We start from the raw sequence: 25,386 nt of genomic DNA on the forward strand, positions 1-25,386 counted from the left end.
GTATTGACAGCGGTCCTCAGTGGAGCTGTGTTGTAACCAATGCTCATAGATTGTTAGGAGTGGAAAGACAATAGATCAGAGGAGCTCACAGAGGAGTGAAGGCCGCCTCGATGTTGCTCATCAGTTGACTGAGCGAGTAAATGACGCTGGCTGAGTTGGGGGGGGTGATGAATGTCACATCGTGGAGAGAGCCTTGTCACAAATATCCAGTGATTTTCCAGGAGCTGAGATGGTTTCTCTGTTTGATCTTGTCAGCTGTAATGCATTCAAGGTGCAATGATGAGTGGTAGGTGTGTGAATTTGGAAGTCTTGTTTAAGGACTGTCATTCAGTGCCATAGTTTTTAGCTTATTAAATGTTAACCATGGCTGCAAAATGATTCTCTGGATTATTATGCCATTAATGTGTGGAGATCTTTGATCAGAACAAGCCAGAAATAGTACAACATACAGTACATGTCAAGGAGGCAGAAATAGAAAAATTCATGGCTCAATATTGTTAATAATAAACAAACTGTGCCCAGGGGATATGTTAAAAGACTGAGCTGCATCTTCAAGAAAACATTTTTTTTTTTTTTTTGAAATTGTTTATCATTTATAATTTGTGATGCACCAATTCAAATTTCTTGCCTCTGATACTGATCTGATTTCTGGGTTTTGGGGAATGCTCCTGATCTGATCCATACCACTGTGAAATGAACAACTTGTATTCCTTACAGTAAGAGTAGGAATTATTCTAATAAGGCAGCATCAGGTTTTCATGACTTTCTAAAATTAATTGAATAAATGTAAGTTATCTAAATCTGCCCCGCATCTATGTACCACTCACCCTATGCTGTCACAGTGAACCATCACTGAGCTGCGCTGCAAATGCAAGGCAGCCACAGCCACCCACTCCTTTGTTGTCCATCTCTTTCATGTTAATAGTAGTGTCTTTCAAACGTCAAACTGATGGGGTGTACTTACACTACCACTGAAAATGTTGGGATCACTTGGAATTTTTCTTGTTTTCCATGGAAAAACTCATGAAATTAGTCTGAACAGGAAATACAGCAAATGAACTGGACATGCTCGCTGACGTTGTTAGAAATAATGTTTTAATGAAAATTGTTCTTTAAATTTTGCCTTCATAGAAAAAAACACAGTTTGCAGCGATAGCAGCCATGCAGACCTTAGCCATTCTAGCTGTCAGTTTTTCAAGGTAATCTCATTTAACCCCATGCTTCCTAGAGAATCTCCCACAAGATGGATTGGCTTGATGGAGTCTTCCTTCGTACCATACCGCTATGCTGCTCCCACAACAGATTGATAGGGTTCGGATCTGAAGACTGTGCTGGCCACTCCATTACAGTCAGAATTCTGGCTGACCGCTTATTCTTTAAATATTTCGTAGACATTTTGGAGGTGTGTTTTGGGTCATTATCCTTTTGTAGGATGAAATTGGCCTCAAGCTAGTGCTGTCCACAGGGTATGGCATGGCATTGCAAAATCTTGTGATAGCTTTCCTTCCCCAAGGTCCCTTCCACTCTTTACAAACCTCCTATTGTACCACCTCCAAAGCACCCCAGACATCACGCTGCCTCCACCTTGCTTGACTGATGGTTTTAAGCACTGTTCTTGCATCTTTTCACTTGTTCTGCGTCTCAAAAATATTCATCTGTTTGATCTAAAGACCTCAAACTTGGACTCATCCGTGCACAACACCTTCTTACAGTAATCCAGTGTCCAGCATTTTTGCTCCCTTATTAGTGAAATGGTTTTTAGCTGTGCTCTATGATTAGCAGCCATACTAGGAGACTGATGCAGAGGACTGACAGTTGCTGATAACTGTTTGTTAACTGCATTAAATTGTATTTCTTTGGAAAACAAAGAAATTTGCCAGTGATCCCAAACTCTTGAGTGCTAGTGTATGTTTTTTTTTTAGCCTTATATCTCCAGGTAGCTACAGTGAAGCTATTGTCTTTTATGTCAGTCAACTCCACTAATAAATGGTCTCATACATTCTTGTAGATGCAAAACAATTTTAAACAATTTTATGATGACAAACTGTGCACTTTGAAGTGGGTGAATATTTATGCAGTCACATATTTTGTTGAATTGACATTACTTTGTAGAAATCTGTTTTCACTTTGAATTTTTTTTTGTGTCTAAAAAGACATATTATATTGACCATGATCGATGTATAAAATCAATAAAAAGGTTAAAACATCCAAGGGGTTGAATACTTTTTATAGGCACTATATATTTTGTTGTCTTTCCAAACATTTGAATGAATGACATGTTATCTTGATGCTAATGCTAACAACTGTTAGCATGCTGCTGAAGTGCGGTAGCTATACTTTTTTTCCCAACAACTCATGTTCTTTGCGTTTGTTGTGGCCGTCCCTCATAAAGGAAGAGATGTTAATGTAAGAGATGGACAAATTTTTCTTCTCTTGTTGTCACATCTCGTAGCACCAACTTCATCACTTTTCTTTCTCTTAGAAGATTAGGTGATTATGTTGTTTTCTAATTAAAGACTGAAGTAAAATTTCATGCTTGTGTTTTTTGGTGGGTTTTAAAAAGTAATTTTGAGTTGCAATCAAGACATGACACAACAGCTGGTTTTTAGAATATATTGAATTCCATTTTTTCTTACAAAACATTTCCCTCATAAACCAGAACACACAAAATGCATAAAGAAAACTGTACAGTCAGTTGTCATGTCTGAACGTGTTCTAAACATGAACAATGTTATCTACAACAGTGGTTCTATCAATGTCTATCACACCAAGCGGATCAGATCTGCAGCCCCCTGCTGTCAGGGTTAAAGGAGAGAGACGGAGGAACGCATGTGACACTGAAGGTAGATCCGAACGAACAACATGAGCTAACCATTAATTTATCATCAGGTGCAGGTGCAGTCTCTTTGCTCTCCTTGGCTCTTGTAGCAACGTGATGCTGCTGATTCGACCTAAAGAGATAAGCTGACAGATGTGACGAAGAGAGGGCAGGAGAGTGACTTTTCACAAACAACCGTGAGGCAGTGACTGTGAGAGATCACTTTGAGGTGGAAGATAATTGTTTTAAAGATCTATTTTATCACATGCATGCCTCAGATGGATTACTCACTTTGGGGGGGGGGGTGACTTTGGAAAAGATAGTGACTTTGAGAAGCATCAGAACCTGGTATTTTTTACTGATAAAGTGAGAAAACTGGGCTACCGAATAGCGTCCCATAAACATAGATGTAGGCTTTATCAGATTTGATCCTTCTCTCCTCAGTGCAACAGTGGTCTAAGAAACTTGATCATTATCTTTCATGCCAGAATAGATCTTCATGGCACATTAGCAGCAACTACCTAAATCACACACAACAATGACATCTCTGCTTCACCTCTGTGTTTACTTTTTCTTCTCTTACACAGTTTGATTTCTACCCTACACATTGCATTGCAATGAGGAGTCACAGGCACCACTACATGTTAGAAAACGCTGATTCAGGCATTTATATGTTGTTTGTTTCACGGAGAAACCCAAACAGTCACATGAGCAGGTATTTCATTCACGAGAATTTAACTGCAACATTTTATTCTGAGAATTTTTTTCACCCTTAAGTTGGACTTTGATAAACTCTGTGGGTAGATACATTTTACTTTAAACTCACAACATGGAGGGGAAAACAAAGAGTCAACAACAGCAACGTCCTGAAGGCTGTGGGCATTTGTTCAATATTAACACAGAAAGGCCTGTAGCCAAGTCACTGTAAGACCAAACAGTTGAGGTTTGTTTAAAAAATGAGTTTTGGTAACTTAAACCTCCAAAATAGCTATTTCAGCTCCATTTTTATGCGTTGATTGAACACATTCAAAGTAAACAGTAATTCTAAGTGATTTTTGTCACTGTACTCAAATTATTTGACCATCATCCCTTAATCTGCAAAGTTTTCCCAAAATGCCTTTGGGCATTAGAGGTTTTTGCACCATGAGTGAAGCTACTGACTCAGTTGGACAAGTCCTACCAGTAGGGATCAACTATATAAAGTGCATAGTGAACACGAGGGAAGACTTCCTGGTTCAGTATGCACCTTTCACTTGTAGTCCCTTAAGTTGGACCTGGGTTGCATTAATGTTCAAGATTAAAGCATGTGATAGAATTAAGGGAAATTTTCAGTGGATGAAGAACGCGTAGTTTTACAAAAATAGCTTAATCTTGTGTTTTGATTGCATTTAAAGAGAATTGTTGAGTGTAGAAAAGTTTCCACAATGTAGTTTAACTTCCAAAGTCACATCAACCCAACATAAATATATGAGTAATGCTTCCGCAAATAAAATATTTCAAATACTTAAAAACTTTGACATTATCAGGTTCAACATAAAATTTTAGGACGTTTCAACTAATTCGGTTTTACAGTGTATTTTTTTTTTTCATTAGGTCTTTGCCCCTAGCTTTTGTGCTGCATAGAAAAGCTCAATGAAAATAGCAAAGGCTATTTTTTTCATTAAAGCTACTAAAGTCTAGTTTCTGTACATTGTTTTACACTTAAAATGCCTTTCAATATAATGTAATAGATACATTTTGGTCAATTATGTCAGAGCTTTAACATGATTTTCCATCAATATGTGTCTTTATCTTTAAAGCACCACTTACATTCATTTATTTTCAATTGTTTTAAGTACAAAACTAAAATAAGCTTTTTTAGAAATAAGTTTAAACCTTAGTAAAATTTAACAGCTTTACAGTTATAAGCTGCTTTAAATATTTTGCTCAGAGAATGCTAATAATGTCAGTTATATTCTAAAAAAACAGCTTCTGCTTCATTTTAACATTTATAATGAGGAAACAGAAGAGAATTATGACAGCTGGATGCTGGTGAAGCTATAGTGTAAAGCTGAGAGCAAAGATAAGGAGCATTAAAGGAAAGTGAAAATGAATAGAAATAGTCATTACCCCAAGACTGGCACCCATTATCACCTAGTCATCAAGGGTGTTGTCCAAGCTGGTATTCATTAGCGGACCTCAATACTATTATCTAGAGTCAGAAATGTTTAAAAGACATTGAGGTTGCACTAATTTCTGATGAGCATTATGACATCTGCAGAGAGGCAGTCACGTCTTGCTGCTAATGCAAGCCATTATGGAGATGGTTTGTGGAAATGGTGAAAGAAAATTACAGAGAACATGATTTACCAGGAGAGAACATGCAGAATCTGCTATTTGATAGTCAAGAGTTGCTGGTGTTTATTCAGTTACTGCCTAGTGGCACATCATACCCAGTTATTCAAAGTAACCAAAGCAAAATGGGGGTTTAAGATAAGTGGCACTTTTATGATGCAATCATCAAGAAACAAAAGATTCTGTTGATTAATTGGAAACTAATAAAATGAAAGTCTATATAATACAAGTAGCAGCCAAGATGATCTCCAGTCTAATCTACCTGCCTCTGAACTTCATCTTTAAAACACAGCTCTCTGGGAGGATGAACAAATGCTCACAGCCAGTCAGACAGCACAGTTGTTGCCACTTTGGCGTGGCCTCAGCATGTGGGTCAGCCTGATTCAGAGTCATTACCCTGAGGGAACCTACTAAGTGGCATTTTCAAGCTCTGCAGCACACAGTTGTGCTGCAGGTACCACATAAATGTAAGAGACAGTGGGGGACTGATTTTACCTTTGCAAGAGGCCAGGAGATGTACCGCTCATTTCTGGTTAGGCCTCCTCTGCGAGCGAAACATCCACTGTCAGCTAATGGAGCAAACGGGCTCTTTGGATAGACAATGTAAATAGAGGGTATTACACATGTGCATAAAGCCAACCTCTGCCGGCATGAGGTGAATGAAAGCTTTCAGAGGGAGGATGCGGTACAATATGGTGACAGAGGCGAGGAAACAGATGTATCTGTAGCTGAAACGACTCAGAACACACATACACTAAAGGCAGACAGGACAGACGGACAGTTTGTGAATATATGCAGCACTGGTGAAAACGACAAACACTGTTGAGATAAACAAAATCAGAAAGCTTTTTACTCTAAAAAAAGTGAGCATTGTGCATAGTTCATAGTTCAGTAATTACCCCATCTTCAGGTACCTATTTGCTGTGATAACATGGAAGGAAGTGCAATAATGTACAATTCTGTATAGTTAAGTGCACATAGATCACTGTTGCACTGAACGGCATTGACACTTTCTCCCAGTAGAAATATCACAACAGGGATTCTTTATGTTTTCTCAATTACTCTATTTTAAAGTGTACTTTTGTTACAATAAACCAAGACACAGATCCCTCTCGCTCAGTCTCAGGGTTGAGTCCACAACTTATGTTCACATAAATCTTTATTATAGGTAATTTGGCCTGATCTTTCCTTTTCCTTGTCATCATTTTCATCCCTAATCCTACGACTTTCCTTTTTTTTTTGTTCAGTCTAAACTCATACCTCGCCGACCCAGACAATTGTGTTCCCTCTCTTGATGTCTGACACCTCGCAGTGCGGCGTTCTCTGTTTTCCGTTCAGGACAAAGAGCGACTCAGCTGATGGCGTCACCAGGTACTGTCCAAACAACCCTCCAGAGACCACCACTCTGTTAGGGCCTCCCCAGGGCCAGGCTTGGGGAGCCAGGGGCTCTTTAAGGCTCTGGAGAACCTCTGTGTGGCCCGAGGATAGATCTGCAAATAGAAGGTCTGTACCTGAGCCTGAGGTGGCGATGACCACATGTTGGTTTGACTCTGTGAAAGAAGGCTGGAAGGTCAGATCTGAGACCGCTACAGGCTGATCCAGTTTCTGGTTCAGACTCAGCTCTCCCTGAAACGACACTGTCTGTACCACCAGCTTGGAGCTCTGCGGGTCAGGCGTCACGATGTAGCGACCGTCTGGAGACACAAAAGGCTGCCCTGTTATGTTGAGGTTTGGTCCAATCACTGTGTCTGTCACACTGTCGATGAGGAGCTGTGGCGGGGCTTGCAAGTGGCTCTTGCTCTGGCACTGGATGAAGTAGAAGCCGCTCAGGTGCGTGTACGCCATGCTGAGTGGGATGCAGCTGTAGTTCTTCAGGCTGATGGTTTTGACGCGGTGGAAGGTCTCCAGGTCTATCTTGTGCACCGCAGGTTCATTTTTGAGGAAGACAAAGGCAAACCTAGAGCGACAAAGTTCAGAGAAAGGTTAATAGCATTTCTAGATTCTGAGGGGTGGCAGTGATTAACACATATCGAGACTCTCATTAAAATTCCCATTTGCTCTTTTCCTGATTGCTTTATGAAGATAGTCGTGATGAGAAGGCAATGAGGTCACCTGTACTTTAAGATCACAGGTTGATGATTTAGAGTGTGAGTTTGTGTGCTGTTTTACCTCACGTGGGTGATGATGAGGTTGGTTGGAGGAATGAAGAAGTCATTGACCCTCTGAAAAGTTGTGCGGATGGCACGATGAACTTCTCCCACACTAGCCTGAGGAATGACCTGTTGACAAGGACACGGAACAACATGAATTATAAAAAAATCTAAAGCACAACTCACGTGGGATTAGTATTACCGTGTTACCTTACTTCTTTTTTTTCTTTTAATGAGACAAAGGAGCAGAAAAAGCTGTAAAAACCCCACATAAATACCACCTGAAATTACAGAACAACAATCCATATGTTTTCCTTAAACTTTTGTGTAGGATTGTAAAAACAGGTTATCTGATAAGTCAGATGGTTAGGATTTCTTGTCTTCTTTCATGAAAAGAGTGCAAAGACCATGTTAGGACCAGGCCAATTAGTTGTGAGGTCTGACATTTATCTGAGATGGATCATCAATGTTAAATGTGCCAATAAGTAGCAAGTGAATGCTAAGCAGAAATGTCAATTGAAGGTTAATTTTTAAAGAGGTCATCAGCAAAAGACAGCACAAGTTTGTGACTCAAGTGCAACATTTCTAAAACAAACTTTGAGTGTCCTATTCAAAGATACCAAATGTTAGCTTTAACAATCTGCTGCTAATGAACATGCACATGGAGTAAAGGCTCATATCTCAGCAGGAGTGCATCATGGTGGCACAGCCATAAATTCTGAGCAGATTAACATCTCCTGTGGATGACTCGAGCTGAACGTGGCTCCTCCTCAGCCCTTTGATAAAGCAGCGATAGTTTTCTTACACTCCACAATAAAAGACTCATCCCTCATGTCATACAGCTGGCACTGAATCAGCATGTTTCTAACATGCAGAGGGGTGAGAGCAGACACTTTGATGCACCGCCTTGTCCATGACATGTGCTTCATCATGCATGCTGCATGTTCAGGTCACAGTCAAGGACAAGTAAAGTGCTTTAGGGGACTAACATATGTCAAACTGCGCATGAATACACTGAGTACTGTGTATATAAAGGCAGCTAGTTCAACTCCACAACCCTGCTTCCACAGTAAATCAGATTCAGCTGTCTTGTAGAAATTGAGCTCCTTGAAGCTGCTCTTGGTTAAGACGACTCTGCAAATGCTGCTTTAGAACATATAGGATATTGTTTTAAAAAGGGAAAGAATGGTGTAGAAAATCTATTTTGATGTCTACTCCTACGCTGTTAAAACTGAATCTCTGCCTGATGCCCAGTGGGGGGCCAGACTCCACACTCCGTTCTCAGACGTATCAAATGCAAAGAAATAAAAATAGCAGTTAAAGTCGCAGCGTTGTTACTTTTCTGCCACTGCTGCAGTACTCCACAAAAAAATCCTTCTATGCCATCCATTTTTAACCAGGCAGATCTGCCTTTACTTCACTGCTTGCATGACTTGAAAAGAATCCTCCTTTAAAAAAGTCATAACAACAGATGCAGACTACAATGACAGCAGTTAATGAGGTTCAGTGCAGTATCGCTCATGTTTTATTAGGCAACCTCTGTAGTCTCCAGGGCTGCAGGTGCACTCAGCTTTAGGCCACTGGCATCCCTTTGTCATCGCTCATCCTTGGATTTCATATCCACTCACTCAGCAATGAGACCCGATTGAGTCCCACTCAGCTTTGGCCTCACTGGCTGCCCTAATACCTGAGGGGGATTTGCTTCTGACCGAGTGGCTTTTATTTTCTTCTCTTTTTATTTGACTTTCATATCTGTCTACACTGAATCCAAAGGAGTTGGAAATTTAATAATGTGTTCAATGTTTTCTCCGAGACTTTGAATAGATAGATTTACTGATGCAGGCAGAACAGAAACTTAGAGGGAGAAAGAGAGATGTTACCTGATAATGATTAGATATTAGAGTCCAGAATTAAATTTACCAAATAAATGTGGTGTCAAAAATTGTCTATGTGCATATTTGGTGCTTTTAAAATATTGAAAATTGGCATCCAGTGTTTAATTATGATTAATTATGATTAATTACCTCTGTCTCTAACAATCTTTAAAATGTAACTGCTTTTCTTTTTTGCATTTAAGCTGGGTCTCATCTCTAAGTTTTATCTTATCCCTCCTTTCCCAATACCCTCATGACTCTCAAAACAGACTTACGGGGAGAAATGGTGAAATTATCCCATTCTTAATGGGATGACCTATAAAAAGTTCCTGAAAAGTCATCAGAAGGGTGTGGGTGTAGCTCAGCTGAGGTGCCCATAAGCAGAGGCTATTGTCCTCAACGCACTGGTTGTAGGATTAAAAATAAAAATAAAAACCAGCGATAAAATTTTACAATGTATTCTAAAATCAACTGGGAGCCAATGAAGAGAGGCAAGTACAGGGGTGATATGTAGTACAGTGTATTCTTACAGTTTTAGTTTTTTTTGCCCCAAATTCAACTTTATTCATAAACGAAGTCTGGCAGTTACATTCAGGAAATAGCCACATTGTAAACATTACAGAATAAGAAACATTCCTCAAAAAACAGAGAAAAGGTCAGGTATGCTAGCTATGTATTAAATCTTACCACATAAGCCAATGTAGCCAAATTAGCTTTAGCAATGTGAACTTTAGAAAATGTAGCTTAAGCTGACGTAGCTTTGTAGGTAGCATACTTATGTATCGTACACAACTGCTTTGTGAATTTAGCTGTAGCTACATTAGCTATGTAGCTAACATAGCAACATAGCTCTGATATCTATAGCAAAATTAGCTCTAGAAATGTGAGCTTTAGCAAACGTAACTAAAGCTAACTTAGCCACGCAGATAACAGATATGTAGTTTATAAAGCTGCTTTCTGAGCTTAGCATTAGCTCCATAATCTACATCATTTACGCAGCTAACTGAGCAATGTAAGCTTGGCTGGGTTGTTGGAATGCTTTAATGGAGGAATAGCTTTTTTACTGTAAGCAGACTGTGTACTTCATTAAACATTTTGTAATTAGGTTATGTGGGTCAGGCTTTTTACTTTTAATATCCTAACCCTTACCTTAACTCTACCCTAAAGCTAAATGAAATGTAATCAGATTTTATTTCTTAAGTTCTAGCTTGTATTTCCATTCTGAGATATATGGCATGTCAGATGAAAGGTCCTGAAAGTGCCCTTCAGAGATGAACAGTCTGCAGGCAGACTATCTGCTAGAGTTATTCTATTACACATAAGAACAATGTATCTCCATTTTTCCTGTTCAAAACAAAATGATGGTGTTGTTCATAGTAATGAAAGCTAAGACTGGTAAGTGACAGAAAAGAGAAGGTAATTGAAAAAAACTGGCTTGATAATTGAAGATTTTCTTTATGAAAAAATTTCAAAGATTAAACTGTAGAGACAAACATGATTCTGCCAGCCTTAGCTGAATGTGTTATTCCCTGTGGTGACAAATGGTTTTGGTAATAGTGATTTAATTTATGATAATATTAATCTGTCTTAAATATCTATTTGCCAGTCATCACAGAGAGATAAATAGGGAGAAAACAGATGGGAAGATCTGTGTGTGAGCACAAAGAAAAACAAAGTGCCCACGAGTAAAATGTCTTCCTGGCACGTCAACACAGACCGGACTGACAGTCTGAAAGGCCACGTCTCTCTCTGCCCGCCAGAGAATCCTCCATTTGTCTTCTCTAATGAATTGACAATCACACTCCCTCTGATGTTTACACTGAGATATTGAGCCATCCAAAACTTGGCTGCTTTAAATTACCACAAACAATCCTACACACACATTCCCAGGAGCTTGATTACACGTCATGAGCGCACAAATTAACATGCAAACACACACAGAAGAACACTCATACACATGTATGATCCATTGAAGCAAAGCGCTGCCTCTGGAAGTGACAGGCTGCTGAACAGGTCAATTACTTTCAGACCAAATGATAATGACATTATCAGACCATTTATTTGTGGTGTGATCCATGTGGGCTCTAATCCATTATGCAGTTTCCTTGAAATTTCATTTTTGAGTGATTCATGCCTTGTTCTCTAATTATTCATTACTCCTCAACCACTGCACAGACAGGAGGAAATGAATAAAATGAAAAACACAATACTGTGCTTTCTGTGGTTCAGGCAGCAGCCACAAAGAGAGACGTGTTACACAAAGCTGAGTTCTGTATCTGTTTAAAATTACATGAGCCAAGAATCGTTTTGTCTGTGATGAAAACTTGTTTTTCCACTGAATTTTGCCTCATTTTAGAGTTTAAATTTGCAAAGAAGTTTTAAAAGTACTCCAACCTAAACACCCAAAGTGTGCACTTTCCCATCACAGCCACACAGACATAAATCCCCTGCTGAACACCTACACTGTGTAATGAAATGCTGCTAACAGGGTAAACTGTATGCATACCTGCACACAAAAAATACTTAGTCATGCATAAATCTGTAGAAAGTTGTTAGCACCCCCACGCATGGAAGTACATCTCTAACTATTCTTTTTTGCCAAACCATCAAGACAGTGAAAATACTCTCTCTCCTAGTTATAAAAGTGTACACTTAGAATTTGTTTTAACTTATGTAAAGTCACAGTAACTGTATTAAAATGTTGCTTTATTTAACAAGGAAAGCCTTATTTACATTATAAATCATTTACAAGAGTATGAGAAATAAAAGAAACAGTATGATAAATTTATGAAGTTAATTAATGTGTATTCACCCGATGTCTCATTCAGCATTCAAGTTAACAAAACAAAAACAAACAAACAAACAAAAAAAAAACAGAAAAAAAAAGAGTCTGAGTCAGTTAATAGGCCTTGTTTATCAAGTTCTTTGTAAGCTAAGAAGTCAAATGCAGAGTTATAAAGCTGTTCTTGACAGCTGAATGGTTTGTATCTGTGTTCCTTGTCCTTTTAAGCTAGAAGCATTTTTTTCCTCATAGTAGAGAGAAATGCCTTTTTATTGTTTATATATAGGCAAAAGAATGAGGGCTGCATTGTTCGCTGTAGAGCCTGAACCGGACACCACTTACACTATTCAAGCAATGTGTCGATAACCAGAGGAGATTGGCTTCTATAAACTATGTTAAAAGATAACAGTTTATGATTAAACAACTGCAAACATGGCCAACAATTATCAGAGATGCTACGCAGCTGGGCAGAATCTGTCTACAGGCATGCAGGAGGAATTTCAAAATAAAGGTGTAACATAAAAATGACTGTGTGGATCGATATTTTAACAAAAGTATCAATCCACATCATTGGACCGTTACACACCTACTTATAATGTTTTCATTCAAGTAGTAAGTCCACACATTACAGCTGTAGCCATCAAGAACCATGGGCAATGGACGCTTACACAAGATGTAAACAGCCTCAATAGCTGCTGTGTGACATTTCTTTTGTTTGGTTTCTTGAATAGATAGCCGAACAATTTTAAATGTTGGATCATAACCCACCTATTTCTGAATCAAAATCAGAAAAGGTTTGTCTTCAGAAATGTTGAAGATAATACTCCGAATTTGAACTGAAAAAACAAAAACAAAAACAATTTTTTGCTTTTTGCTTGCATTCCTATTTTTATGTAAACAACAGCTCTAATTACGTAGTGGAATGGCTATTGGTTTATCGCAGTGTTTTAAACCTCTGGTGCTAAGACCCACAGAACAAACAGCATAAACAAATATATTCTAGTACTTTGTGAATAAAAAATGATTTAGAAGACTCCAAACAACCTCTGAGGATACATACATTTTAAAGCCTACCCCTCTGCAATCTGTTTAATGAATAGTCACAGCACATCACCATCAGTAAAGGCCGAAAACGCCTTACTAGATTGTTCCTTCCCTCCAGTGGGACAAAGCAGAACAATAAACATGTTTGTGTTTATTACAGAGATTACAGCAGGATCCCTTGGTGTTGTTACTCGTTGCAGTGTTGACACAAACACACACATAAATACTGTCCCTTTAAAAACAGCATCACACCTCTCCCATGGGCACCAGCTCCGTTCCCTCTCTCCTCCCCTTCACCTCCTCAACCCTGCATCCTCCTCACCCAATCCCCCGAGGTGGATTAAATACAACCACACCTGTGATCATTTCTCATTTGTGAAGCCTCCAACCCCAGTGGTCTAAAGGGACGCCAGGCAGAAACAGGCTTTGCTGCAGCTGTGAATTGCTGTTTTGCTGGCTTGGTAGTAAATTTTCTAAAGCATATAAAGATTAGATGTTGTCAGGTTAATACTTATGTAGAAAGGAGTTCAATTAGTTATGAAATGCTATTTTCCTTGCATGTTTAACTTTGTATGGCTTTTATAGATTGTGCGTTTTAAGGAAGATAATCACTCATGAGAGTTTACACGAACTCTACAAGTCTGTGTAGGGTAGTTTACTGTTAAGACAATAATAGGCATTGGCAGTTTTGTGCTTCAAATGCTCCACTAGGTGTGTTTTCAGTGTATATATTCAACTGTACTTAGAATCATGACCACGACAGGAGATATCTTACTGCTGAATATGTCACTAGTATCACTGACATCAGACCATGCCAGATGAAGACAAGTTTATCACTGAAGAATTCTTGTGTAATCGAGGCTCTTTTTATTTTGAAATTCATGGTTTATTCTTGGCCCCTCTTTGACTAAAATTCTAAATGGCTGAAAAATAACTTCAAAAACATAAGCAAGCAGAGGACAAAGATAAAGACACAAACGTGCGTCTTAAGTTCATGAAATTTACTCGGATAGTAAACCTCTGATCAGTTAGGTGAATTTGCTATGAGAATCCCTGCAAAAAGAGAGCTGAAGAATGCATAATAGAAACAGCAATATCTGCACTCTTATGTCAGCCTAGATCAACTGGAGTAACACATTTCAGAGTAAAGGTGTCTGTTAAACAGTGACAAACATGCAGTCTATGAAGATCATTATTGCTACCGTTCCTCCTTTGTTGTCTGTAATTTCTCTGAGGTTTGTTATTGGAATGTTTCTGCAGAAGAACTTCTCAGATTCACTACAGCAAATCTTAACAGCAATTACCAATAAAGGCATTTAAGCGCAAAATACCATACATGCTTACCTGAAGTGTTGGGTTTGTTCTGTCCATGTCTCCCCATGTTAGCACCCACACCTGGTCATGTGACTTGTCATAGAGCATCTTCACTGGAAACGGATCTGTTGCTACTGCCTAGAAGAGTCAAAGAAAATAAAGGTCGTAGTGAATTTAAATCACTTCAGATCTCTGTCCATGGTGCTGAAAAGTTACAAAAGAAGATCTGCCGTAAGTGTAAAAACAAGAAACAAGTTAGTAGCATCTCCATGACACAATCAACAAACAATATTAATTAATTAAAATATTTCTGAGAGAGATGTAATGGTATCATGAATTTCTTGGCACCTTGGTGACAGCTCCTAATACCCACATGGACTGTTTCCAACCATAGGTCTTCAGGGCAAAAAGTGTATTTTTTTACTTAAGCTAAGTGAAGGGACCAGCCCTTGCATACCCATCATCCTTTCACTGGTTTGATCTAACAGAGCAAAAATGGTGGAGAGCTAAGTAACAAAGTTTTAAAGATTGTGTAGGGGCTCCAGCAACTTTTAAACCTGACACTCTGGAAGCATTTTGGTTTCCCAGAGTCAAGAAATGAGAAAGGAGAACAAAATGCTGCCAGACACTGCCAGACTGCAGAGACATATTTGATGGGGAATATGAGTTAAGGAGCCACTTGGCAAATTATCATCCTGGAAAGATTAGAAAAGATTCGAGGAGAAGAATTCAGCCAGACCAAAAGACTCTGAAGGAAGGGTTCACAATTCTACTTCTTCACAGAAACGCAACGGATTTGATACCACGATAAACACTGTCCTATGAACTTGCTACTGAGGTATTATTGTCCTGTAAGATTTTAGTACCGCTACATCCCTTATTTCAAATGAATGGTGATTAATTTTGCGAAGAACTACAAGAATATTTTCCCAATGAAGCCTGACTGATCAGCCTGCCAGTTTTCATGGATATGCTGGCTCTGGTAAACATTTCAATAGAACCACCACCTGGTTATTATATGCCTCCATGAGGTGTACATTTACCAGACAGTTAGACCCATACTACCTCCCCCCAGCATTCCTTCCTGTCTATCAAAAGCACACAAGATGTCAGAGAACAGCAGTGACCCACATCTAAAATGACAGTCCTTTCTGTTTTTTTTGTAAAATAGTTGGTTAAATGTGTCAAAAAACATTTCCTTAATTTGCATTTTTTGTTTGCTTGTTGGAATTCTGCAGGGTGAACCAAAAAATTCTCCCTAACAATTCTTTACCCAACATCGAAACATTCTCATGATAACTTATCTTTATGTCTCTAGCAAATCAGGTATAAATGCCAAAAATAAAAACTGAACCATGTACTGCATGTGCTGCTGCTGGAGATGTTTCAGTGAGAATATCTGACAGCCATCAGGTGAGAGTACAGAAAGAATAGAAAATAACTTGCCCATAACTCGACAGTGAAAGACAGAAGGGAAAGAAGAGATCACACAGACGGTGAAAAAGAGATGTGGGGGTGGGGTGTACTCAACCTCGGGTCTGCTGCAATGTCAACAACAAAGAATAACACAATCCATTACCCTGCTTCTGGCTGGGTGGACAGGGAGCTGCTGACACCCTCAGCAGTGGAGCGAGACCACAGGCTCTGTGTTCAGTAATGGGAGGTCCAGCCCTATGCTCTGCACTGGTCAGCCAAGTGCCAGCTCAGCATGTGTGTTTGTACAGTGAAATGGAACCTGCATGTGTGAGTTTGTCTATGTGTGTTTAGTGTTCTGCATGATGGAAGCAGAGGTAAAACTGAGGTCAGGTTTTAATGCAGCCGACTGACAAAAGAATTGATTTTATTTCAAACTCTAGATGCACTGAAACTGTGAGAATTTAGGGACTTATAAACAAATTAAGGTGTGATATACAGTGCATTGAAAGCCCACTTGGAGTTGCAAAAACCTCCAGATGACAGCCAAGTTGACTTTCATGTATTTTGCACTGAGAAGAGGCTTCTATCTAGACACTCTGTCACAAGTCCAGATCAGTTGAGGGCTGCAGTGATTTTTGTACTTCTGGAACTTTTTCCCATCCTCTCACAGGATCTCCTTTCCAAATCATGTCCAATCAATTTGGACTCCAGTCAAGGTGTAGAAACATCTGATCAAAGATTGAGAGAAATGTGAGAAATCTGAGCTGTATTTTATTGTTATATTTCACTTGGATTTTCAAAGTAAAAGACGGATCCATTTGTTTCTGTGGTGAGACTACTCATGTTTTCATACGGTACTTTTATTCTGAAGTGTTAGGGTGTGAGGATAGTTCCTCTGTTGTTGCAGTAACATGCAAAGTTGCTTCTGTGTTTAACTTTCATTTAGTTTCTACTCGATGTGAATGATTTAAAAACAAGGGATTATAAGAAACATTACCTTAAATGCTATCTCCATCTCCTTCTACATCTTGTTCTCTGTTCAAAAATTGTTGTTGTGAATTTCCACCAGATGCATGGTGAGAAATAAACTCAAAAGGAATCATATGTTGTAGTTAGTGACCACCAGTCTTTGCAAAATCTTAGTCTGAGACTAAAAACTCAACGGCCTGCCAATAAATTATCTTTAGATGTTAGAGGGTTTTGTTTTGTGTCCTGTAGCTCTTTCATATCATGTCAATACCCACTATCTTATGCATGTTTCCAGTTAAATTCACTGTTCTATTCCTTAAATAAAACAAAAAAGAATCAAAATAAATCTTACAAAAAAGGGATTCATATATTTCATATTAATTCTTGAGATGGACACAGAGCAGCAGAGAGATACTTTACTTGTGATGAAATGAAATACTTCCAAACTTTAGCCTTTGTAAAACCCACCATAGATTGGCAGAAAAATGAGCTCCAACTATAAAACTGCAATATTCAGAGGAGAGAGTCCAGAGGAGAAACATAGTGGTATTTATCACCAAAATTAAATTCTAATATGCATGAGCCAATTTCATCATTCAGTAAATGAGAATATGGTTAGACTTTAAAGACCTTACTAGTTCAGGAAGCAACAAGCAGCTAATTTTGGTGATCAAACAAGAAAAGCTGATATTAAACCTTTAAGACAACTGTAGACCACCTCCCTTTAATGTACTGCGACACAAAAGAAACCACCAAAACACCCCACAATGACGCAGTTTTGCTGTCTGGATTTCTTTTAATTAGATGATGTGCAGTTTGTCTTCAGACCCAGAGGGAGACTTAGCTGGCACATACTTGGCACATCTGAGTCAAGGTTAGATGCCTTTGCTGAAAAAAAAAAAAAGGTAACAGAAGAGCTATTTCACTGCATGAAAATCCATGAAAGCCTTTATTTGTGTCGTTTGTCTACATTTTTAAGCCTTTCATCTTTTGTCTGCTGGGAAACGGGGCTGTTTGAAAGAAATGGCAGTGTCAGAAAAGTATGACTCATTTGTAAGCTGTATATAGAAACTTTCCTTTATTGTGAGCAAAGCATGCACTCATAAGCTGCTATTAATGAGCCTGAGGTAAGGTGTTTTAATCACATGGTAATTTGATAAAGACTCCTCACACTGATCATAACAAGGGTTATACTTTCCTCATTTTAGATGGCAAACAAGATGAACAAACTAATTGACAGAAGTGATTAAAAAGTATTTAGCTTGATTTCCATTATTCAAACATAATAAATTAATTGCTTTGAGCTGTCCTTGATAAACCTTCCTTTCGATCAGTGGGCTTGGTTGTCACTGATGGGACAATTCTGACTTCACCGATTCAAAAATTAGAGCTCCTTTTCTTTCCCTCTGTCAGGTTTAAAAGTTTATTTATTGCCAACTCCAATCTTCCTTTTTTGCTAAAGGCCATTCCTGAAGAGCTACAAAAATGCTCTAAACATCTGAAAGCTTCAAGCGAGAAAGACAAGAAAAGAAAAACGGAAGGATGCATTAACCTTCTGCACCCAGAGGCCAGGGAGAGTCTTTAAGAAGAAGGAGACAGAAAGATAAAGGAAAAAGAGGGATGAAAAGCATTTTTACAGTGTTAGATGGAGAAATAGAGAGAAAAAGAGGGGAGTGTGTGGGCTGAAATACACAGAGGGAACTTGAACAGCTGCGGGAACATGTTTAGGTACCACAAGGCATTTCTTTTTCCATGTATTTTCTCAGATTAAACTCTTGTTTTATGGTGATCATAGAGTAGGTTTCCATTAAATAGTTTTTCTGAAGTTTTATTTTTTGTTAATAAATGTATTTGGATACATTTCTTACAAAAGTCTTAGTAATTTATTGAGCTATTTTAGACTTGTTTCAGTGTATTTAATTCTCTCAGCTTTAGTGGTCAGCATCAGTTTGAACTACTACCAAGGTCCAGTTATAGGTTTTAAATGAAAGACATTTTTTCTGCTCGCTGTCTCATTCCCTCTACTTAGATTTTCACTTATCTCCCTCCTCCCCCACCTCCCCCTCCTCCTCAAGTTAGGCCTATTTCCTCCCATCCCGAGGTTCAGTATAAATGATGTTGACCCTGGGAAGAACCCTGGGGGATTCGGTCTCTAAACAGCCGTTACAGCCAAGACGAATGGCGAGTCAGCCAGCACCCACCTGGGCACCATATTGTTTCTAGCGCTTGAGGTGTATTTGATTTATTCTACCTTGCATGTGGTCCTTCTACATCGCTGGTGCATTTGATACAAATTAAAACGCCGGCATAGCATGGTGGGTTACACGGAAGGTACCTAATGTTGGTGATAATACAGCAAATGGAACAAAATGTTTGCTCCATTGATGTATTATTTAAATTTTGAGATTAAAGTTGTGCATGAATTGAACATCTTTTCTCATTTTCAGCTAGTATATGGACAGTGGTGCAAGTAAAACTACAATATGTTTATTTTATTTGTTGTTATTTTACCTTTATTTAACCACTGAGATCAAATCTTTACAAAGATAGACTTGGCCAAGGCTTGCCACACACTACATGATTTTAAAGACTGACTTTAGGACAGATTTCCCCCTCTGACAATCAGGGGTCATGTTCTGAGTCAAAGTTTGTCACAAAAGATTACTTGACCAAATAACTGCCAAGTGTGAGTTGTGCATATGATTGTTTTACTGTTCCTTATCACGCTGGAGCAGCCTTGACCTCAAATCAGAAAAATCAAACACTTCTGATGTTTATGATTTGAGGTTGGAGCGCCTTAGCCTTAGCAGCAGGACAACAACCTGAAATATACCAGCAAGTCCACCTCTGAATGGCTCAAAATAAACAAATTAAGGGTTTGGAATGGCCAAGTCAAAGTCCAGACTTAAATCCAACTGAGATACTGTGGTGTGACTTTAAACTTGCAGTTATGCTGATTAACCCTCCAATGTGGCTGAGTTAAAACAATTCTTAGAAATAGAGTGGGCCAAAATACCTCCACAGTATTGAGAAAGACTTGTCACCAGTTATCGCAAATGCTTGATTTCAGTTATTGCTGCCAAGGGTGGCACAGTCAGTTATTTGGTTCAGGGGGGCAACTACTTTTTCACACAGGGCCAGATAGGTTTGGACCCCCCCCCCTTAAAAAATTAAATAATCATTCAGACACTGCATTTTGTATTTACTTGGGTTGTCTTTGTGAAATATAAACATTGGTTTGATGATCTGAAACATTTTGGTGTAATAAATATGCAAAAAACATCAGGAATTAGAAAGGGAGCAAATACTTTTTCACCGCACTCTAGATTTACATGTAGGCTGCCATTTTTACCTCTGCCAAGGAGGGTATGTGATCGGGTGGATTTGTTTGTTTGTTTGTTTGTTAGCAACATAACTCAAAAAGTCATGGACGGATTTTCATGAAATTTTCAGGAAATGTCAGAAATGGCATAAGGAAGAACTGATTAGATTTTGGGACTGATCTGGATCACCATCTTGATCCAGGATTTTTTTAAAGGATTCTTTACTATTGGGAGATAGGGCTAATGGCGGAGGTCTGCGCTGTTACCACTTTACACAAGGAGATGGCGAACATGAGTAACTTCAATCCCAGCTGCATGTTTTTGGTGTGTTTCTATTCAAAGTTTTGGAGTTTATAGAGTTTGAAAGACGCACGCCTGGTCGAGGAAGAAGAATACTCAAAATGCTAGGAGGAATAGAGGAATATTCACCCTCTGCCAAGACTTCCAGTCGTCCGGTGAGACCATGGGTGCTTCTGCCATGACAGTCCACATGTGGCGAAGCCAATGCTTTGCCTCACCAACTCCCACCCCACCGGGGAGGGAGTAATTGGCGAATTAGATTTTGGGAGTGATCCGGATCACCGTCTGGATCCAGGAATGTTTTTAAAGGATTCTTCATTATTGGGAGATAGGGCTGATGGCGGAGGTCTGCGCTCTCTGAGTGCTCTTCTAGTTGTAATATGCGTTCTGTGTTATGATACCATCTGGCTGCATTGTTTATTTATTGTTTAAAAAAAATGCTAAAACTTTCGGATCAAACCAGGTTAAACTTTCATTTAGGGTTAGGGTAAGGGTTTGGATGACAGTTTGGATACCAAAAGTTCAAAGTCAAAAGCCTGACCTGAAAAATCGGATTACAAAACGTTAAATAGAACCGAGTCAACAGTCTGCGTACAGGAGAAAAGTTTGTCCTCCAAGAAAACATTCTGAATCAGCTAGCATAGCTTACATAGCTCCGTTAGCTGTGTTAGCTATGTGGCTACTGTAGCAACTTAGCTATCGTAGCTGAAGCTAAACTCACAGAGCAGGTATGTAAATTATGTACATTTTCTGCGTAGTTTAGCTTATGTTGTAAGGTTAATTACACAGTTTACGTAGCTATGTTAGCTTTAGCTTAAGCTAACTAAGCTACAGAAAGCTGTTGCTTGTGTAACTACTTTTAAAACAGGGCTATACAGAATTTGAGTCTGGATTAAATCTCTGATCTTTTTCTCTGTTTTATGTATTAAATTTTGCTTCATCTATAATGTCTGCAATTTGTTAATTTCATGAATATATTCATGAATATAACTGTCAGACTTTGTTTCAAAATAAAATAGAATTGAAAAAAATCTAAAACCGGGAATTCATTGTACCGGCCCGTTATGGCTGTCCTGTTCTAGAAAAGATGCTGTCTCAGATGAACAGTCAGCCAGACTGCAGCCAGACTGCCTTGAAAATGGCACCATACATGTGAAAATATTTTCTAACTTTCTCTCTAATTTCCCTTGTAAATATTGTTAATACTTGTGTTTCTTTGTACAGAATACATAAGAAGACAGTCTTTTTAATTGAACAAAGTTAGTATGTTACATAAGGGGAAGATCACAGTTTAAAAATGGCTTTCTAACAACTACCAGCCCAAGTCACCACATTCTTTATGATCCTTTTTAATTTGTTTAGTGATATCTTTGTTTAATTTAAGCTCTCTTTGAAGGTCATTTCATGCCAGCAGTGCATTACAAGAAAAAAAGACATTTCCCCATATTTTTAAAACTCTGGTACAGTGCAAAACAACAAATACGATGTTTGTGACTTGTAAGCAGGGAAGCTGTAAAAAAGGAGGTTCCAGATGTAAGTTTGCAGTTTTCCCAGTAGGTTAGATTTTATATAGAGTTCTTGTTTTAACATCATAAATCATAAATTGTACCTACCACAGGGGAAACCATTTAGTTTTGGGTAAGGTGGTTGGTCTGAACTTTGCAAAATCAATTTAAGACCAAAACACATCCAGTGGTGTCACTCTTAACTCTGATATAGTAGCATCCAGATTCCGGCGATAACGATCATGGCTGACAACAAATGGCTGACAACAATAAGCAAACTAGTATCATTGTAGCCCATACAGCTGATGTGACTCGATCAGCTTTGATAGTCAAGCATCTCCAAAAGAACAAAAAAACGGAGATTGAAGTCACTTAACAGGTAATCGTGCTGTTAAAAACTTCTCTGACTTCTTCAAGTAAACTTAACTTCTTTCCATTAGTCTGAGTGATCAACTTTATCAAGACTTCAACATTATGAAAACTTCTCTGCAGAAGCCTTGTAGTGTCATTCACTAACTTATGGATAAATACAGTCTGTGATGTTCTGAAACTCTATTCTGATGTTTTTCAACAGGCCTGATACTGACTCCACCCACCTGCACCACCTTCTGTGCCTGAATATCGACAACCAGCAGTCGGCTCAGGAGGGGCTGCGTCACGTAGATGTACTTGTCTCTGATGTTGACTGCTGAGGACCACACGCAGTGCTGAGGTGACACCCCTTCACCTTTAGGGCACATCTCCTCCTGTGGAGAACCAACAGAGAACAGAGAGGGTGATGGGAGGAGTAGGAGTCGGAGAGAAGCAGAGGGAGGAAAAGGTTGGAAAGACTCCTTGATGTATCATAGATAAGCAGTCGGATTCATTTCACTCCATCACTCCTCACCAATGGTTAGTTTAAAGTTTTTACTTTAAATCAGAATAATTCTCTCAGGTCTTTTCTTTCATTGGGGTCCTTCTGTGATGATAGGAGTATAATTATTTATCAAACTCTTGTTCAATAATTAATCTGAGAAAACTGTTATTAAAAACAAAAAAAGAAGTCAAAAGACCATTGCAGCTACAGTGGCCAAGAAAAATATACTACTGGTCCATCCCTCGTTCAATCCTGTTTAAACGTAACATGTGCATTTGTGGCTGCTGCATTTTAGCAATACTTTTATTATTGATTCTACTAATTATAGTCATAAATATGTACCCTTGACAAACAGGAACTCCCATGTCGTTAAAAGTCATTATTTGGACCAGTTTAAGACAAAAAAACCCAACAAATTCATGTACCAGTATTGAACAGTATTACCTAGTATTACATTGTTCCCACAGGCCCTGCAGCCTGCTGTCTTTGCTGACAAGACATTTATGCTCTCACACACACAAGCACAAAGGTTATGTTTCAAGAGTTCCCACCTCCTCCCCACCTCCCCAAAGTGGAGAAAGTGCTGTTTACAGCAGGAACTGGCTAACACATGGCTTATTGAGTTTGTATTGATCTCTAATACAATTACAGGGCCCTGTAAAACCCAAATCTCTCAGAAGAACAAGCAACTTTTACCATCTAAAGCCCATTGCTCAGAGAGAGGGATGTCCTCCAGTGGATTAAAAGCCTCAGGGTCTCTACTATGAACTACAGACAGTCTACTGGTGAGACAGCTGTGGACTAATGGACACAAGTAATCCCATTACAATGAGGGGGGTGAGAAGCCCAAGTTGACTACAGGGAGAAGAGGAAAAGGCTGGATTTGTCATCATTTTGTATCTGCTGATTAGAAGAGATTCAAACTAAAGCTTTATACAATGTTGGGAAGAGGTATACATAACAGACTGAGAGATAGACTGAGGGAAAGAGTGATAAATCTTAGTTGACAGGGGGCTGAACAGAGATTTATATGTTCTCAAGGTACCTTAATATTCCTGTAGATAGTGTAATTACAATGCTAGTCAAGCCCGGTGATATTACTAGGGCAGGAGACTGACAGGGGAAGATAGTCTTAGCAGAGTCCACATATGTAATGACTATAGGAGCATGGCTTCTCTTATGATTTTTTATTTTATTTATATTATTATAATTATTATTATTATTAAAATCATAAAATGTAGTGACATCGTACAATCAGATTCTAGATTATGATTGTCACCTTAAGCATTATTTTAAAAATGTTTGTGTAATTGGACCCTTCTGTGGTACTATAGAAACATGCAAGACTCAAAAATCCAAGATGGCAGAGTCTGTGGAGGGGACCCTCATATATGATTATAAGACTTGTTCTAATTAAATAGAAAATATTTATATTCAGGTGATTAAACACTCATTTAGATAGGCCTACTTATAAATGTTACATTTCATTTTTGCCATGTTTGCTTTCCTCAGTGCTACAAGGCTAAATATTATACATTGCACCTGTAACAAGAATCAACTCAGCTGTTAAATATAACCCTATACTTAAAGCTATTTAGAGAGATACCAGGAGAAACGATAAAGACACAAAATATTCATTTAAAATGTATTTTCATCTTACATTACTTTAGTTTCATGGCCAACACAATGTGTTAAGATTCACTTACATAGGTGGCCACAATCCTCTCTGTCCGCTTCATGTGTCGGTGTATTTCACACTCACTGGGCTGCAGGACAGTGATGCCCTCATCAGAAAACACATAGAACATGTTTCCCACACTCAACCCTGGAACAGAAGACAGACAGAAAGATATTGACAGAAAAGCTTTAAAACAAGCAACAAATACAAATGAGAACAGCAGAAATGCCCTGCTCCTGTCTTATCTGACACATGTGATGGGCATTTCAATTTCCCTGCTACAGGAGACATAGCAGGACTGCTGTTAGCATGCTATCACATTCGCAGGAATGGACAGCTTGTAGCTGCCAGCTATTTTGACAATGCCTACAAAAGGCTCTGTCAGCAACACGCTCTCAACATGCTGTAGCAAGAGGCATCAAATTAAAGACTGTATGAGGAAACATTTCACATCTTGTCTGCTCAGTGTAAACAGCTGTTGATGAGTTAGCAAGGATCACAGTCTGATGTTAAGGCATTAGGATGAGCAATGAGCTATTACTGCTGTCAGGAACACATCAACATTTGTAGAGATGTTAAAGTTGGGATTCATACTCTTGGAGCATGCATAAATATCAGGGTTATGCATATATCTAGAAAACAATAGCAGGAAAACACAAAATATACATGCATGCAATTCAAATACATGAGACATACATAAATACAGACTAGCACACAAAAACAGTGTGTACATGAGACAAAATCAACTCTTAAGCAGCAGTAAGCACTCACATAATCTATTGCTTACACTGCCATCTAAAGCACATTGCCTTCATGTGTTTTGTGGTAAAACTGATGATGTTATGATGTAAATAAATCAGATTGTATTTATTTTGTGCTCTAAACCACAGCATGTCTTCCAGTGTAGTATGTTAGCATAAAGATGGTAGTAATAATTATTTGGGAGAGAAAAACAAAGTTGTTTTCCGCCACACCACCACGCTGTGTCCGTGGTCTTATTTGCAAAATGCAAACAGTTCCTGT

At 38.7% G+C, this 25,386-nt stretch overlaps 1 protein-coding gene across 1 annotated transcript in view; it reads right to left on the bottom strand.

Moving 5' to 3' along the window:
- Positions 1 to 6,358: 6,358 nt before the first annotated feature.
- The window catches only part of fstl4 (follistatin-like 4), a 269,449-nt gene continuing 250,421 nt past the window's right edge, over positions 6,359 to 25,386 (bottom strand). Inside the window, exons 12-16 of the mRNA XM_041801878.1 lie at positions 24,392 to 24,510; positions 22,426 to 22,575; positions 14,347 to 14,454; positions 7,322 to 7,431; positions 6,359 to 7,109 (exon numbers count right to left, since the gene is read on the bottom strand). Of these exons, the coding sequence (XP_041657812.1) occupies positions 6,407 to 7,109; positions 7,322 to 7,431; positions 14,347 to 14,454; positions 22,426 to 22,575; positions 24,392 to 24,510 (1,190 nt within the window). The 3' untranslated portion in view covers positions 6,359 to 6,406. The remainder of the gene's footprint in view (positions 7,110 to 7,321; positions 7,432 to 14,346; positions 14,455 to 22,425; positions 22,576 to 24,391; positions 24,511 to 25,386) is intronic.

Source organism: Cheilinus undulatus, linkage group 12 (assembly GCF_018320785.1).
Source record: "Cheilinus undulatus linkage group 12, ASM1832078v1, whole genome shotgun sequence".
NCBI lineage: Eukaryota > Metazoa > Chordata > Actinopteri > Labriformes > Labridae > Cheilinus > Cheilinus undulatus.